Source organism: Sapajus apella, unplaced genomic scaffold, assembly GCF_009761245.1.
Source record: "Sapajus apella isolate SASKATOON/1434 unplaced genomic scaffold, GSC_monkey_1.0 scaffold42, whole genome shotgun sequence".
Classification (NCBI taxonomy): Eukaryota; Metazoa; Chordata; class Mammalia; order Primates; family Cebidae; genus Sapajus; species Sapajus apella.
Genome location: NW_022436982.1, coordinates 1,907,207 through 1,925,747, shown reverse-complemented (window position 1 = coordinate 1,925,747; position 18,541 = coordinate 1,907,207). Strand labels below are relative to the sequence as shown.

The window sequence follows — 18,541 nt, the reverse complement described above, 5'->3', positions numbered from 1 at the left end:
GTTCATTATAGGTATTGGGTTGGTGCAAAAGTAACTGGTTTTTGCCATTTCAGTGATGAAGACTGCAATTACTTTTGTACCAACCTAAATAATTTGAAAATTGTTTCAAAGTGAGACAAGTCTCCACACGGATGAATCTAAACTAAATTGCTTTGGCTTGATTTTTGTAAAAAAATGCTGAACCTTGAAAAATATTATTTGGTTTGCTTTGCATTAATTATAGAATCTATGTAGGTCATTGTGACTTCCTTTAGCTGTTAGTTCTTTCTCACCTGTTCTTGGGCCCTAGGCAGCAATAACTAGTATGTTGCCTTCTAACTACCTGGTATTTTCTCAGGAGCAGAAATCACTAAACGTGTCTCTGCTTCCTTTGACCCAGAGTATCTCCCATAGGGACATGCCTGTGTACCCTTTTCCCCTCTAGTAGGAGAGAATCAGGTGAAAGGGCAGCTTAAAGGACTGTATCTTTGTGATGTGAAAACTCTCACAAATGTTCTGAGACAAGACGCCTAGTCAGTCTCTCCTTTTAGTGACCTGATTTTTTTCTTGCCTTATACAGGGAGACCTTGTAGCTGTTGGAGTACTATCTGGGAACAGGAATTTTGAAGGTCGAGTTCACCCCAACACCCGGGCCAACTATTTAGCCTCTCCCCCCTTAGTAATAGCATATGCAATTGCTGGGACCATCAGAATCGACTTTGAGAAAGAGCCACTGGGTAAGATTTTTTTGTGCGGCCATAATTTTTTTCCACTGAATTCAGAAATATTACTGGAAGAAAATTGCTGCTTTCTTAAATAAGAAAGGAAGCATAGAACCTCCAGGGATAAGACAACAAGGAGAATCTTCTTTATTCTCCAATACACAGCTAAGACTTAACTGCAGCAGTTAAAACAAGAATCTAGTGAGGGTAAAGGATGATGAAAGGAAAATAGATGCCAAAAGGAACAGACATCTTGCTAGTCTGGTTTCTTCTATAGTTCCTCTTTCTAGCTCTCACTTTAATGATAGGCATTGTTTTAACATATACTCTATAGAAACATACTGCAGATATTTCAACTTCTCAAAATTCCGAAGAAATGATACATCACCTCCTTTCCTCAGATCAGCTTGCTTGCTTGGCCCCCCTCAATCTATTCTAAGCATAACAGATAATATGAAAACAGTGCCCCTGAAATTTACTTTTAGGAAATCATAACGTTAGAGGTACAGTTGACCCTCATTATTTGTGAGCTCTATACTGCAGAGTTTCCTAGTCACTAAAATGTATTTTAACCGTAGTATGTTTACGGTCATGCACAGATCAGCACAAAGGGGTGAAAACTGTACGTCACTCAACGTGCCTGTTCTATGCTGAGGTCTGAGAAGGTGTCACTCTGCCCTCTTGTTTCAGCTCTCATGTGATATACAAGAATCCTTTTCTTGGTCTACTTAGTGCCATGCTTTTTGCATTTTTGTGCTTTTTGTAGTGATGCTGCTGTTCAAAATGGTCCTCAAGCATAGTCCTGAAGTGCCATCTGGCGTTCTTAGCACAAGCAGACTGTGATGTGCATTGTGTTTAGATAGGCTTCATTCAGAAGAGTTATAGTGCTCTTGGCTGGAAGTTCAGTATCAGTGAGTCAACAATTTATATTAAATAAGGTGTCTCTCACATGAAGCAAGGTTATGTATTGATTGGTGACCACAGGCTCCCAGGAACCTCACCCTGTATTTCCCCAATGGCAATGATTCTGTATCCACTCATTCAGTGTTCACATGAAAGTGGCATATTAGAAAGTTTTCTCATTAATAAACATTTCTTCCCCAGGAATGAATGCAAAGGGACAGCAGATATTTCTGAAAGACATCTGGCCGACTAGAGATGAGATCCAGGCAGTAGAACGTCAGTATGTCATCCCAGGGATGTTTAAGGAAGTCTATCAGAAAATAGAGGTGAGGTCCCACACTGCCCTCCCTGCCTCAGAGGATCTAAGGGAAGGCTGCTCCCTTTGTGTCCTATATGTAGACCTCGAGGCTAATGGGAGTATAAACTATAGAGAGTAACATTTATTCCTTTAGATAACTGGGGAAGTGGTTCTCCATCATTTTTCTCCTGTGACTCGCATTTTTACAAATCCCATCTCCCCCAAATGTTCCCAGATTTGGACAAGTTGGTGACAGCCTAGAGAAGAAAGCCTCAGGTTCAACTCTCCAAAACTCTACCCCTTTCTAGGACACCCGGGGATGTGTGTCAGCTGTGGCTGGGACCCCTGGCGGCCACTATATTGTGTCACTGAAGTGGAGTCCACTGGTTGAATGCACCTCTCAGAATGTACTTTTGCATGCTTTAAAGAAAAATTGAGGCCACTCAGTAGGAAGTGCCAAACTACTGAAATGAAGAAACCTTTCCATACATTTTACAAATAGTAGGAAATATATGGGGCTCAGCATCATATTCTGAGACTCTTGCATATTATTCCTTCCCTGCCTTCTGCATTCAGCTGACCCAAGGGCTTCTGACTGGGGCTGGTGGTTTAAATGACAGAACTGTCTGGGGAGAGGGTGATGTAGGTGTGATGTTCACACACTGCACCCTCCACAGGTGCTCCTTGGGAGATGGTGTTAGGGAGCTTGGCAGACATTGTGCTAAATGTGTTACTCCAAAGGCCGAGTTAATGGACCTGTGGACGGAATTCAAACCAATTGTAATGCATAGCAGCTGTCATTTGCTACCCAGTATCTATGTAACCTGGAAGGCCACTTCCCAAAACACTCAGAGAGTAATTTCCCCTTTAGTATAATCTGGATTATTTAAGTTACTGATAAGCATATGCATTCGTTGTCTATTACTGTGCAACAGATTACCCCAAAACATAGTCAGTTGAAACAACAAACATATAGTCTCCCAGTTTCTGTGGGTCAAGAATCCAGGTACAACTTCACTGTATACTTTCACAGGGCTCCAGTCAACATGTCATCTGGTGCTGTAGTCTCTGGAGGAGGTTTCCATTTAGGCTCACTCATATGCCTATTGGCAGAATCAAGTTCCTCAAGGGCTGTTGCACTGAGGTCCACCATTCCTCACTGGCTGTTAGCTGGAGGCTTCCCTCAGCACCTTGCTATGTGGGTCTCTTTATGGCTCACACATGGTAGCTGGCTTCCATCAGAGCAAGAGAGGGCAAGAGAGACAGAAGGCAGGTCTCAATAACCTAATCTAGGAGATAGTCACTAGCTTCAGCTCACACTCAACAGGAGGGGGTCAACTAAGGATGTGAATCCCAGGAGGCATGATCCCACCTGCCATCGTAGAGGCTGCCTATCACAGTGCACATGTATGATGATGTTGTTTGTTTTTCAGAGACAAGTCTCGCTTTGTCACCTAAAGCTGGAGTGCAGTAGCACCATCATAGCTCATTGTCCCCTCGAATTCCTGAGCTCAAGCAATCCACCCACCTCAGCCTCCTGAGTAGCTGGGACTACAGAGGCATGCCACCACACCCAAACAATTTTTTAATTTTTGTAGAAACACGGTTTTGTCATCTTGCCCAGGCTGGTCTTTAACTCCTGGGCTCAAGCCATCCTCCCACCTGAGCCTCCCTAAGTGCTGGGATTAATAGATATGAGCTACCACACCCAGCCCACAGTGCCTATGGATTTTTAAGTTACTTAGCATGACACACTATTAGTATAAATGAACTCCTGTGTGTGGCTGAGAATAAAAATGGTTTCTAGTGTAACTTAGCTTGAATGTATGTTTTGTGTTTGCATATTAAATTTTCTCTAGAATGGGATATGACTAGATCTGCCTTTCTTTTCTTTTCTAAGACTGTGAATGAAAGCTGGAATGCCTTAGTAGCCCCATCAGATAAGCTGTATTGCTGGAATTCCAAATCTACATACATTAAATCACCACCATTCTTTGAAAACCTGGTATGGCTTTTTATTTTTTAACAAAATGAGTCCTTTGAAGGATTTCTTTCCTAATAATATCTACTTTATTACCGCATACTCTTGCTTTGACTACCCATTTGATGAAAACCTTTGCAAACCCAAGCAGATATTGCCGGGGAGAGTGTTGGGAGGCTGGGATATTTGGCTGCTGTGGGCCTACAGTTTATCTGTGCAGGGGTTCTGCGTGGATGTACACAGGCACCCTGGTGATTTGGTGCCACCCGGACTTAGACCTAGTAGAGTCTGAGGGACTGTTCCAGGAGAACATCCCTAGAACCTGCTATAGTGAACATTATACTCATAAAAACCAGGGACATTGTCCCTGAAACTGATGATCTAGAAGTTTATGCTCTCCTGGGTGGGTCACTGTGAGAAGGGGTTGCAGTCAAGCTCAGGATTCCAACTATCCTCAGCATCTGAGGAGTTCTAGGGATGTGAAGAGAGAATGTCATTTGCAGCTGCATTACTGTTGCTTTTTGAGGGGATATTGCCAGTACTTCACCTTTTCTTCAAGACTGAGATATGTTTTGAGTAAATTCACCTTACTTTTCTTAGCATCTTTGATAAAAACGGGAACACTAGAATTTTCTGTGCATTGGTGTGGAACTGTCATCTGGTTCAGGTGCATGGACCACCATTGTTGAGTATGATCTGCTTACTTGAGAAAACCTGGGCCAATGCTGACTTTTTGTATTCTTTGCTAGACTTTGGATCTTCAGCCCCCTAAATCTATAGTGGATGCCTATGTGCTGCTAAATTTGGGAGATTCAGTAACAACTGACCACATCTCTCCAGCTGGAAATATTGCAAGAAACAGCCCTGCTGCTCGCTACTTGACTAACAGAGGGTAAGTATGAGTGAGGTGGGAAGGACTAAAGGCAAAATTGGAGTAATAGAGTGAAGGAGGCCAACATTTCTCTTTTCACCTGGCCCTTTGGAATCAGATTCTTTGGTTTTTCACTGAGGCTTAACCTTGGGGCTTAAAAACCAATTACGTTTTCTGTTTGCTGCCTAACAGTTTCTATGGGAGAAACCATTAACGTGAATCCCAACAAGGCGAAGGGGAAAGGGACCTTCTTTTGAGGAAGTGTATACATTAGGCCCAACTGTCATCCTTGCCCTGGAGTTGGCTGATCCTTCAAGTACAAGGCTCTGCTCTTAACCTGAGGCAGAGCCTGGCCTTGCCTGAGGCATAGGGCAGAGGCAAAACCTGAAATGCATTGCCAGGTCCTGGTTGAGAAACCTAAGGTTTACAGAGCACTGCATGGAGGATTTGTAGCTTACTCATCCACTTATCAGTTCTTCAGTCTCTTGCTGATACTCATAGGTATACCAGCATTATCAACTACTGTCTCATATATTAATATTAATCAAGGTCAGTGGTTCTCTAATCTGAGTTTCCATGAGAATCATGTGAGGAGATAAAAATTCCTGGTTCCTATCCCCATCTCCTGAATCAACTCCTTCAGGGATTCTCCAGAGGAAATTTGAGGAAGACAATCCAAATACCTTTTTTCTATTGATTTTTGACCCCTTTTGAGGCATGAGCATTTCAGAGAATTGAATGAAAGCAAATCTAATGCCTTCTCAGAAAAATGCACATACCCACATCATTTTGCATAGTTTCAGGGGTTCCAAGACATACTCACTTGCTCCTGAAACCCATTAAATTCTCTCAGTCCAATTAGATCTACCCATTAACTAAATCATATTAACACATCCATCCCCTAGTATTTTAAGAAACACCTCAGTGAACTGGTCACTGTGTTAATCATAAGGTGTTTCCTACCACCGCAAAGTTTCCTTTCCCTGAGGGTCCACAGACAAGATTTCCTCTGATTTGGGGACAAGAAATAGCTGTTCTATTTCTTTGGCACTGCTTCAATTTCTCGCTCATGAAATTTATAAGTTATTTTGCCAGTTGTGTTTCTTTCCTTTGCATTGAGTTCCTGATAACTCAGGGAAAGATTTGAAACTATTTCTGATTACTTAATAGAACATATTTTGTGTTTCCCCCTATTCCGAGCTCCATCTGATTTGCCTACCCTAAGTCTTCTCTTTGCTTCCATTTTCTCACGTATTTTTAATTTAGCTCTTTACCTTATATGAAGCTTTATAAGCTACCTACTAACAAATAAAATAATTTTTAGAGTTCCTTATTTTTCTAACCAGATTTGAAAGACTTTGAGTTAATCTCAGGAGAATACTGATTTATGCCTCTCACCACCCCTTCTCACCTCTCTCTCTGTTCTCTGTTGAAGCTTTGGGGACAGCTTTTCTGCCGTGGAGAACAATGCTTAGGAGATTTAGAGAAATAGCCAGGTCTATGGTTTTTTTTCCTTTTCTTGGTATAAGCTAAGGTGAATCTTCGCTTGCTTCACTAAGCCAGCACCTTTCTTGCTTGCCTTCTTAGCCTAACTCCACGAGAGTTCAACTCCTATGGCTCCCGCCGAGGTAACGACGCCGTCATGGCACGGGGAACATTTGCCAACATTCGCTTGTTAAACAGATTTTTGAACAAGCAGGCACCACAGACTATCCATCTGCCTTCTGGAGAAATCGTGAGTATTGTGTTCTGCTTCCTGCAGACACTAGCATTTGTCAGCCTTGGCTGAGGTTGGATATTTACAGTTACTTATCTTTTGGTTTTAGTTTTTCTTCACAGCTCCATCCTACCTCAAACTAACCATAGTCCTCCTCACCAGGTGTCCATATGCATAAAATCTATCATTGACAATTCAAACCTTTTCTTGCTTAGAGATTCTAAACCGTGGTTTCAATCTCGTTTCTTAGGAATTGAGCTTTGAGTGAAATTTCATTTAAAGTATTTGAAGGGGAAATACTGGGTTAAATTAAAGGATATTAAGAAGTGCTATTGTATGACTTTATTGGCATGTAATTTAATTCATCTAATCCACATGAAAAGAAGGAGTAGAGAGGTGCTTGGAGGCATGCTTTGGTTCTAACGGGAGCTACTAGGGTCAGTGGGTTGCAGCAGGCATTGTTTGCTCCCAGCGCTAGGTTATACTAGCTGTGGAGCCTTGAAATTATTTCCATCTCTGAGCCTCATTTCTCTCACCTGTGAAGTGAAAAAAAAACTACCTACCTTGGAAGAAAGCTCTGAGGCTTAAAATGAAATTGACTGAAATATAAAACCTAGCGTAGAGTCTGGTACGTGTCATAGGTCCTTAGTGTCACTTCCCTTCCCAGTGAGTGTGGTAAAATTGTCTGAAAACTGTTTAAGAAATAACCCTGCCAACTTATTTTAAAACAATAATAGTTAATATGTCTATGGCACTTAATTACATTCCAGGTGTTCTCCTAAGCTTTTTGCATATATTAAATTATATAATGCTGATAACAACCCCTTGAGTTAGGTACCAGGATTATCTGTGCTTTAAATTGAGAACTGAAGCATAAAGAGGTCATATTACTCTTTCAAGTCTCACAGTGGAAAAGCTGGAATTAAAACCCAGAAAGTCTGGCCCTTTACCACCACACATACTGCCTCACTCGTAATTGATTATGTAACACAAATATGTTCTGTAGAGATGATCATTAATCATCAGGACCTAGCCCAGCAGATCCTTGTTCAGTGAATAGCAGAGGTCACAGAATATCAAATGAAAAAAAACATAAATGTTGAATGATGGAATACCCTAGAGACCAACGGGAAAGACTTGTGGTTATGGCATTGGGGGGCCCCTAATAAATATCATAGCGTACAGCTTACTCACTTACAAGCCCTGCATAACATAGAATTTCTAGTCAGATGTCTAGATCCCCATCTGAAGAGACAGAATCAAGGATGAACAGACATTTGAGCCAAGACTTGAACAGGGGGCGAGGGAGTGCAAAAAGTAAAAGAAAAAAAATTGTATCCTCAGAGAAGAGTTCATTTTCTGTTGCTATGAAATAACAATCAGACAAGAAAGAACATTTTAAATTTAAAAAGGAAATTCAAAGGAGAAGTTGATTAGTCAAGAATATTTCCTAGAATATGTAACAGAAAGATAAGAGAAAAAAATGTAAGGCCTGAACTCAGGAGGCCCTAACACAGAAGTGCTAAAAAGAGAACAGACAAAATGCAAGAGAGGAAATTATTTCAAAACAAAATAAAAAGCTACAAGTAAAATTTGTAGCTCCCACTGAATGGTCTGAGATCCACATTGAAAAGGCCCACTGAAGGTCCATCTAAATAATTTTAAAAGACTTATTCCAAGTTATATCATTGTGAAATCAAGAGCAACCAAAAGGAGAAATCTCAACAAAACAGCTTACATGAAACAACAGGAAATAAGGACATGTTCCAGACTTCTTGTTGCTAGAAACTTAGACTGAGGAAAACGGTTTGCATTCTAAAATCTATGCCCATCAGACCACCAGTCAAATGCACTTAAAGTAATGACACATTCAGATATTCAAAAGCTTAAAAAAAACAGCCCTCGATACATTCCTTAGGAAGCTACTTGGCAATGTGTTCACCAAAATGAGGGAGTAAACCAAAGGGGAAGACATAGGATCCAGATGAACGGAAGCCCCAGGATGCTAGTGAAGGAAGAGCCCTCTGTAACAGGAATGCATCAAGCTCAGAGAGCAAACAGCCCAAGTTGAAACAGGACTGAGAGCTCCAGGAATGACAGTGTCATGACAGAGATTTTAAAATGGTAGATTGCCTGATATGTTTGAATGTCTTTATGGGAGATTTGTACTCTAGGGCTTAATGTTTACTATAGGGACATAGAAACAGGAAAAACAGAAAAAATGAACATTAGTAATTTTCAAAAAAATTCATTCAAAAAAGTGAAAATTACTAACTCCAGTAGAAATATGTCTTAAATTGCCAAGAAAAGGAAATCATAATACATTACCTGGCTCAGCTGTAAATAGTATTTACATAGTCATAACCATGCAAACAACAAATGCTGACTTACCAAAATAACTATATTGGGAGGTTGGGGAGAAGGGAGATGTTTGGAAGAGGAAAGATTAGGAGAAGTAAATCCTCAAAGTAGGAAACTGACAATAACAAAAATGGAGACATGAAGAACAAGTAGTTTAAACATAATACCTAGAGGTATAAAGGCACAGTAACAGAAGAAATAGCTAAATGCTATATCCTCTTTAGTAGAGCGTAAGAGTGCAGGGAGCTGTTGCTTTCTAAGCTGTTGAGGGCTCTCAGCATGGCGCGTTCAATAGAAAGTCAGGAGATCTGAGTTCTAGACCTGCTTAGTCCCTCTGAGCTTGGGTAACATGATGTGCTTTGCCATGAGGTTGTCAGCTTTGCAGTACTTTTTAAAGCACACACTCTCGCATTGTTAATACCCAAAGCTGTAATCTCTGAAAATAACAGATAAGTTGTTTCTTTCTGGTCTTTGAAAGGATCCAGACAATTTAGTTGGACAGAAGAAGGTTTTTCACTGTTTCTATGACAGTTTTCTATATTTATGAGTTCTGTATTGCTGAAGACATACAGAATCCTATCCAGGTTTAGGTAATGTCGTGTGAAATTAACCACAGTTTCCATCAGTACACCAAAACACAAATTTGTGAAAGTCTATTTGAGAGTTTTCTTTAGCTCCTGTCTCTCTTTTGAGGAATTTTATCTTCTGACTTATAGCCAGAAAAAATAATAGTACTGCTCAGCCACCAGAGATGATATCATGTGTTTGTAAACTCTCAGTTCAGCAGATATTCAGATTTCCTGTGAGAAATCTATTTGTATGTTTCTCATGTACTAAAATATTTATCTTTTTCTACCTTTGACTTGGGCTTCCATTTGCATTTCTAGCATCGCTACCCTTGATTTTCATGTAGAAAAGTTTGCACTTTATATAATTTCAGAACATGTTACCTTCTTTGTTTTGTTACCCTTTACAACTGACCTCACTGATTTTCTGATATTGAGTCAGAATCAATGTTTAGGTTGGATTCTGTTTGAGTTTTACAATAGTTTTGTCTATGGAAAAGAAAAAAATCGGATATAGTTTCCTTTTGTCCCTGATGCCTTAGGATTCTAATGTGTTTATAAAACCAATAACAGTTAGGCATTTCTGTCAAAAGAATATAAAATGGTTTTTAAGAATACAAAATTTAAGGCCGAGAGCAGTAGCTTATGCCTCTAATCCCAGTACTTTGGGAGGCTGAGGTGGGAGGATCACTTGAGGTCAAGAGTTCAAGTCTGGCCAGCATAGTGAAACCCCATCTCTACTAAAAATACAAAAATTAGCTGGGCTTGATGGCGGGTGCCTGTAATCCTATTTACTTGGGAGACTGAAGCAGGGGAATCACTTGAAACCCAGGAAGCAGAGGTTGCAGTGAGCTGAGATCGTGCCACTGTACTCCAGCCTGGGTGATAGAGTGAGACTCTATCTCAAAAACAAGAACACAAAATTTAATTTGGTAGAGGTAAAAAGACCAAGATAATTGGGAATTTGTAGACCAGATATCTGATTAAGCAGACTTGGCCATCTGCAGACCCTTCTGGCCCTGCCCTCACCAGTGCTCAGGGGGCCTATGTCCACTCTTTGCCACTCCTGCATTTGTAAAATTTCCTTTTCTCTTCTTCAGCTTGATGTCTTTGATGCTGCTGAGCGATACCAGCAGGCAGGCCTTCCCCTGATCGTTCTGACTGGCAAAGAGTACGGTGCAGGCAGCTCCCGAGACTGGGCAGCTAAGGGCCCCTTCCTGCTGGTGAGTATGAAGCAGAGACATCCCAGGAGGCAGCTCCCCTCTGAACTGGGAGGGTGCCAACAAATCCTGTTCCTTTACTTTCCAAGATGTCATGGAAGAAGAGCAGGCTCAAAAAAAGCAGGTAGTGTTTATTCCTTGCCTGTTTCTTGGTGGCTCTGGATTTATTTTACTTGGTGAAGGACTATGCAGAGTTGAACTGGATCTGTCATTCATTAATGGAACTTGGGGGTGTGTCTATAGAACAGTTTTGGGAACTCTGAAGTCTTTGAAAACATATCCAGAAGAGTACACGTATGTCTTTCAGAGGGTGAAGTTTCATGGCTTTTTTTTTTTTTTAACATTCTCAGAGGTTGAGGAACCAAAATTTATTCAAGTCCTTTGTTCTGGGTGAATGTCAGGGATAAACCAGGGCTATTGTATTGTCTGTCAGGTTTACAAAAGAGAAAAGAAGCTTGCACTTTTTCAGGAGTTACTTTGGCAAGAATGCGTTCTAAGTCTCTTGGAAAACTGAGAGAATCACTTTTTACAATTGCTCTTCACTGCCTATGAAAATCTGCTTATGGGCTCTTGAGAGAGGGAGACTCGCTCTGCATATAGGCAGGCAGCTCTTTAGAACCTTCAGCCATCTCAGGGCTCCACCTCTTGAGGTGTCCCCATAGAAGGGGCCATGCAGGGAGCAGAGAGCTTTTACCTCTTGAGCATTTGCTTGCCCTAAAACCAGAAAAGAATTGTGCCACCGAGCCGGAATCTTCAGGGTGGGGTAAAAATGGCTTGCCTGATGTCCATTTAAATAATTTATGGCTTGCAAATTAATGTACTTGGGAAACACTAAGTTCATATCCACAGTACAGTAATAAAAATGTGGCTGTCTGGCACACAGTTCTCCAGACATCTAGGCTTCTGAAAATGTCTTTGAACATCACACTAACTGGTTATTTTGCTCTGAGGATTTAGAAATATTCTCTGATTAGTTGGTAGTAGGTCAAAGGCCTATCTTTTCTGTAAGCTACTGGAAAGAACCAGATAATTGTAGAAGAAAAGGATTTTAGGAAGGTGATTGGGAGTAGTAGCCAAAATGAGACCCAGGCAGTGAGCACTCAGGGAGCTGTAAGATCTGATAGAGGATAAGAAGAGAACTGGCCCCCAGGGGTTCTCTAGAGTCCACACTTTGTATGGAACCACTGAGCTCTGGCTGCCCAGGAAAACATATGCTCTTCTGTTCTGTAGCTGTCCGGGCTGGGCCACTCAGCTGTGCTGGACTGTCCTTACCATAGAGCAGTGGACAGCTATGATTTACAGCTTCTGAAGCACAGCAGCATGGCCTTTACACAGAGCTAGTGACCTGAATAGTGTGTGTTTAGAAAGCTTTCTACTTCCCCAGAATACATCCATCTATACCTAAATCCCTGGAAAATATCTACTACCCCAAAGAGTCTGCCCTCCCTCTGTAGCAGTGCTTCCCAAGTTTGGAAACACAGGATTTTTTTTTTTTTTTTTAAATACCTGTGCTTGGATCTTATCTCCAGAGATTCTGGTTTAATTGATAAAGAGAAAGGCCTGGACATTGGGATTTTAAAAGCTTTCCCTGGTGATTCTGATATGCAGCAGTGGTTGAGAACCACTGTACTATAGTTCATAGTCCTCAAAATGATAAGAATCACTAGCCCCCCACCCCCACCCCATACTCCCTGCAAGATATTCTGATACAGCAGATCTGGGATAGTACCCAAGTTTCTTTGTTTTTAACAAGCTCCCAAAGTAACCCTGGTGTTGGGCATCTAAAAGTGTGCCCAAGACACCTCTTAGGGTATTTTAATATTTTATGACAGTTATTAATAAACTAATGGGGGAGTTCTAGTTAATGGAGTACTATGCTTCACTGCTGTATATTGCCAATTATAGATTCCCAATAAAACATTCTTTAAGCTTAATATCAAGACCGTATTCAACGCAATATGATCTTTGAAGCAGCAAGTGTAAGAGCAGTACACAAGAGGCAATCATTTACTTTATCTGTGGTATGTTTTAAAGTTGTATTTTTTTATAATAGGGAAAAATTTTATGTTGTTTTATGATGTGGATTCCAGATACAATGTAAGTTGCTAAGACATGTTATATCACTTGTCAGACTCCATGGGTCCAGATACCAGCACTGACTCCCTGGGTAAAGGGGGACAGTAAGAGCATCTCCATCCCCAGGTTAGTGGAGGGTAGAATGAGAGGAATTATTTAGGTGCTTACATAGTGCCTTTACATTGTAGGCAATCAGTAAAGACTAGCTATTCTGTTATTTATCACTAGAGGATCACATTGTATGTAAAATATTAATAGGTACTTACAAATAATTTAGGCATGACAACAGTTCTAACGTGTTTATAAATCTGTGTATCCAAAGAAAAGACTGGAACTGTGTCTCATCTACTCTCTCTATTCATCAGGGAATCAAAGCTATCCTGGCTGAGAGCTATGAGCGCATTCACCGCAGTAACCTGGTTGGCATGGGGGTGATCCCACTTGAATATCTCCCTGGTGAGAATGCAGATGCCCTGGGACTCACAGGGCGGGAACGATACACTGTCATTATTCCAGAAAACCTCAAACCACGAATGAAAGTCCAGGTCAAGGTAAGCTGGAGCATCTCCGTGCCAGGCCCCTTCAAAAGGGGCCCCTTGTTTGTAACCAATCTTGTTAGAAGGAAATGAGTGAGGTTTGGAAAGCAAAAAATACCACTCAATAGGACTGCATTAGACTTAGGAGTCCTACTAGCACCTTTTCTACCTGCCTTCGCAACACAGGATGATGCCTATGGATTTATTAATTTCTCTGTTTATTCAGTTATCCTCAGTTCCATTCTTACCTCCCACCTCTCTGTCCCCTGTTCTCCCCAGTCTCCCTTAGCCCAGAGGCAGAGGATTGTGATGAGAGCCCAGGGATATGACATTTCGTATTACCTAAAACATTTTATTAAAAAGCTGTGAGCAACAGATACACTCATCCCTCCCTAAGCCTGCCCATAGGCACCAGGCTTTGATTAACCCAAGAGTGAAAATGACACATCCTTAGGCAAGGTAAAGTACCCAGGTCCCGGGGGTATTCAGTGCCCCGGGGAGGCAGTGCAAAAGTCTGTATCTCAGATAAGCAGGTGGGCCAGCTGCCTAAGGGACAGCCTTAATGAAACCTCTGCTGACTGGGTACTCCCTGTGGACAGAAGTATCCAGAGGTTTAAAAAAACATTATCCCTATGTCATTAATAGCTACTGCCCTGAGAAGCTATTTTTACTTCTTAGATGCCTCTCTCCCTCATTTACAGCCTGCAGTGCTTTTCAAGCTTTAACGGGCAAAGCAGCCTCCCAGGGATCTTGCTGAAATGCATCTTCTAATTTAGTGGGTCTGGGCTAGGGCCAGCGGCCTTGCATGTCCCCATGTGCTGCTGGTATTGCTGGAGTGTGGACCACACCTGAGGGGCAAGGTGGGCAAAATCTCCTCCCAACAGAGCTGTCATACCTCCTCCCTCAACAATTCTTCCATCTCTTTGTGCTGCAGCTGGATACTGGAAAGACCTTTCAGGCTGTCATGAGGTTCGACACTGACGTGGAGCTCACGTACTTCCTCAACGGGGGCATCCTCAACTACATGATCCGCAAGATGGCCAAGTAGGAGACCTGCACTTGGTGCTGTACCCAGGGAGGAAAGTATGCACCAGCCAAGGCGTTGGTGCCATTCCTGTAGGCACAAAACCAGAAGTTTTTACATTCTCTATTTTTGTTAAACTCAGTAGTGCCAGAAACAGAGAACCAAGCTTGTTTTTAAAGTTACTGATCATGGGATGTTGATTTTTCACTGTTTCCTATTAATCAGCTGAACACAAGCAAACCTTCTCAGAAGGTATGTACCCTCTTATTGTTCCTCTCTTATACTCTACTCAATGAAACTTCTCTCTTGAGGGTCATTTTGCTTTCTATATTATACCAGTGTTAACTGACATGGACCTATATAAGAACTTTTCACACTTCAAATCAGAGCAGTGATTCTCTCTCCTTTTCCTTCAGAGTCAATCATCCAGACACCTCATGGACAATTCGGGTGTTGGGAGTTTTTTTGATTTGTACCTTTTGATAGATCAGCATAAAAAGAAATGTGAAGTTGTCTTTTTACTATCTTTTCATTTGTCAAGAGGAGACCTTTGTTGGGAGGCAGTTTGGGAGAACACAACATTTCTAATATGAATGAAATGAAATCTATTTTCAATGAAAACTTGTTGACTTTGAGTTTTTCTGTGTGTGTGGCTAGAGTTTTGGGATGTTTAGAGCAGAGTGAATCCATTAGGAAGGCTGAATAACGTTCATATTCTCCGATTTTTATGCCTCTATCAGAACTGTACAGGTATAACGGAAATGTTTAGGAACCATTCTACTCTGCCCTGTTTGGAAGCAGACAAGAAGGAAGAGTAGCCTGGTAGCAGTAGCGATGATGTAAGTATGTAAGGAAAAGCAGATGATAGGTTTTGCTCCTTTTTACCTCTGTAGCCATTTCTGGGCATGTCTTAGTTTGCTCAGGCTGCTATAATGTAATACTGTACACTGAATGGCTGAAAGAACAGAAATGTATTTTCTTTTTTTTTTTGAGACGGAGTTTTGCTCTTGTTACCCAGGCTGGAGTGCAATGGCGCGATCTCGGCTCACCGCGACCTCCACCTCCTGGGTTCAGGCAATTCTCCTGCCTCAGCCTCCCGAGTAGCCGGGACTACAGGCACGCGCCACCATGCCCAGCTAATTTTTTGTATTTTTAGTAGAGACGGGGTTTCACCATGTGGACCAGGATGGTCTCGATCTCTTGACCTCGTGATCCACCCGCCTCGGCCTCCCAAAGTGCTGGGATTACAGGCGTGAGCCACCACGCCCGGCCCAGAAATGTATTTTCTTACAGTTCTGGAGGCTGGAATTCTGAGATAAAGTTCTAGCCACTTCATTTTCTGGTGAGGACACTCTTCTTCCTTGCTTACAGATGGCCATGTTTTTGCTTGTTCTCACAGGGCATTTCCTTGATGTGTGTCTGGTTGGGGGAGAGAGAAAATGAGGTCTCATGTCTCTTCTTATAGCAACACTAATTATATTGGATCAGGGTCGCACTCTCATGGAGACCCAAGAAAGCTGGTGGTATTATAACTTAGTTCAAGTCCAAATGCCTAAAAACCTGGGGAGGGGCATGGGGAATGCTGGTCTAAGTCTGAGTGCCCAAGAACCAGCAGAAGCTGTGATGTCCAAGTATAGGAGGGCGGGATCCTTCTAATGAATTTCTAATGTGGCCTGGTCATCAGAACAGCTGGGATCTAATCCTCTTTCTACTTCTCAACAGATGAGGAATCAACATGGGTTATTTAGCATCCCTCTATTTGTGCTCCTGGGGATCTAATTTATGTTCATTAAAAAAAAAAATTACAACAGCCAGGTGCGGTGGCTCACACCTGTAATCCCAGCACTTTTTGGGTTGCAAGGTAGACAGATCGCCTGAGGTCACAAGTTCCAAGACCAGCCTGGCCAACATGATGAAACCCAATCTCTACTACAAATACAAAAATTAGCCAGGGGTGATGATGGGGACCTCTAATCCTAGCTACATGGGAGGCTGAGGCAGAGGCTACAGTCAGCCGAGATCGTGCCATTGTACTCCAGCCTGGGCTACAAGAGTGAAACTGTCTCAAAAAAAGAAGAACTCCATTGCACAAAAAGCCTGTGAGCCTCAAATTAGGATCAGTCCTAGAATAAAAACACTAAGGATGGCTGAGAAAACAGACCTCCACCGTCTTGCTCCCCATTACTGAGCAGCTGGGGAGCTATCCAGCTCCCCACATTCAGTGGCTCCTATAGTCTGAATGTTCATATCCTCCCCAAAATTCATATGGTGAAAACTTAACCTCCCAGGTGATGGTAATAGAAGTGGGGCCTTTGGTAATAGAAGCTAAGCTGGGCCCTCTGGATGGAGCTAGTGCCTTTTAAAAGAGTCTCAAGAGACACCCCCTCATCTACCCTGGGAGAACACAGCAAGAAGGCACCATCTGTGAACTAGAAAGTGGGTTCTCACCAGATACTGAATCTGCCAGTGCCTTGATCCTAGACTTTGCAGCCAGAACTGTGAGAAATTTGTTTATAAGCCACAGAGTTCACCATATTTAGTTACAGCAGCCCAAGCAAAGACGATGGTTATGAGGAAACAGATTATTGTGGCTAGACTAACGGAATGGGGGTCCCTTAACTCCAAATACACCCTCTGTCCTTTTCAGTAAAAGTATCTAGGCCAGGCACAGTGGCTATAATCCCAACATTATGGGAGGCCGAGGCTGGAGGGTTACTTGAGCCCAGATGTTTGAGACCAGCCTGGGCAACACTCTACCAAAAGAAGAAGAAAAAAAAAATTAGCCAGGTGTGATGGTATATACCTGTGGTCCCAGCTGTTCAGAAGGCTGAGGTAGGAAGATCATTTGAGCCTGGGAGGTCAAGGCCATGATCACTGCACTGTACTCCAGCCTGGGTAACAGAGAGACAGACACACACATACCCCCACCTTGGCCAGTGTCTCAACCTTGCCCACTAACAAGGCTAAATAAACCAACTTGGTTTTTCCTTAAGGGAAAAACCATCTTACTATTCAAATTAAAAATATTCTTCTCCCTCCCATATTCTTTGGGAATGAATATTCCCATCTTGGTTCTTACAGTTTTCCAAATTCATTACTGCTTGATCCTTCCTAGGGAAAAAGGCATACCTGGCATCCACAGCAAACTAACAGTTAATATTTTTAATGTAGCAAATAAGGAAGAGGGATGCCCTTCATGTGTATTTACACACTAGATTTTTATGGTACATGGAGAGTAATCTAGGGGAAAGATATATTAGGCATGACTCTTAGCTATGGTAGAAGCACAACTCAAATTGGCTTAAGCAGAAAAAAAAAAAAAAAATAGCTGGCTGATAGAACTTGAGGAACAGTGGTGGCCGTGACTGTGGACTTGATTGGATCTTGTGACTCAAAGTCAAGTTCCCTTACATTTGCCCCTCCAACCACCCCCCATCCCTCTGCCAATCATACCTTCTGTTGGCCTCTGCAGTAGAGTGGCCTCTTCTCCTGGGCTCTTTCATATGCCAGGGGATATGGCCAGGTTCTGGGGTAACCATTAATAGTATGTGATCTTAGAGATTTGTCTCCCAGTTATTCCCTAGGGAAAAAATATTGGGGAGTTTTTAGTCACTTAAATGAAGAACCTTATTTCTGGCAGTTTCCCTTTCAGGGCTCTATTAGGACTGTGGAGTAATGCACCGGGTTATGTGGGAGCAATGCAGAGCCACTTTTGAAAAACAGTAACCAAGGTTCTACTGGCTGCCTTCTTAGGACATTATTAAATGCCATGAACACAAGTGGAATATAATACCCAGCCAGTTTCTTTTCACCCAGACAGCATAATTATCATGAACAAAGATTATATAAACGATAGCTGATATTCTTAAGTTTTAAAAGTTGGCATCCCAAGAGTGAATCCTACATATTAAATACAAATTTGTTGAATGAAATTTGTAGTTTTATTTTATGGTATAATGAAAGAGAGTTCCAGGCATGCTCCTCAAATTTGGTTCTAGTTGTCTTCTCGTATGCAGGCTGGATACCTGCTCCTGTGCTTCTACAGGATGTTAACAGTGTTCCCTGAGAAAAACAGACCCAGGGTCAGTACATTTGGGAACCACTGAGTTAAACGGGTTTTATCACTGCAGAACAGACACAAGGACAACGTGTGCTGTAAATCACTGTTTGCAGGGAAGGTGGCAGCAAATGGCACAGAAACCCATCTGACCACAGAGTGCTTTCTTCTGGGTGTCTCACACACTATGCTCCACAGGATACTCTTGAGAAACACTGAGCTATGGTTGG

At 42.0% G+C, this 18,541-nt stretch overlaps 1 protein-coding gene across 1 annotated transcript in view; it reads left to right on the top strand.

Moving 5' to 3' along the window:
• ACO1 (aconitase 1) overlaps nt 1-14,982 on the top strand; it is a 67,688-nt gene extending 52,706 nt beyond the window's left edge. Inside the window, exons 14-21 of the mRNA XM_032299996.1 lie at nt 560-716; nt 1,806-1,930; nt 3,803-3,907; nt 4,633-4,775; nt 6,342-6,489; nt 10,499-10,621; nt 13,060-13,245; nt 14,165-14,982. Of these exons, the coding sequence (XP_032155887.1) occupies nt 560-716; nt 1,806-1,930; nt 3,803-3,907; nt 4,633-4,775; nt 6,342-6,489; nt 10,499-10,621; nt 13,060-13,245; nt 14,165-14,278 (1,101 nt within the window). The 3' untranslated portion in view covers nt 14,279-14,982. The remainder of the gene's footprint in view (nt 1-559; nt 717-1,805; nt 1,931-3,802; nt 3,908-4,632; nt 4,776-6,341; nt 6,490-10,498; nt 10,622-13,059; nt 13,246-14,164) is intronic.
• The last annotated feature ends 3,559 nt before the right edge of the window (nt 14,983-18,541 follow it).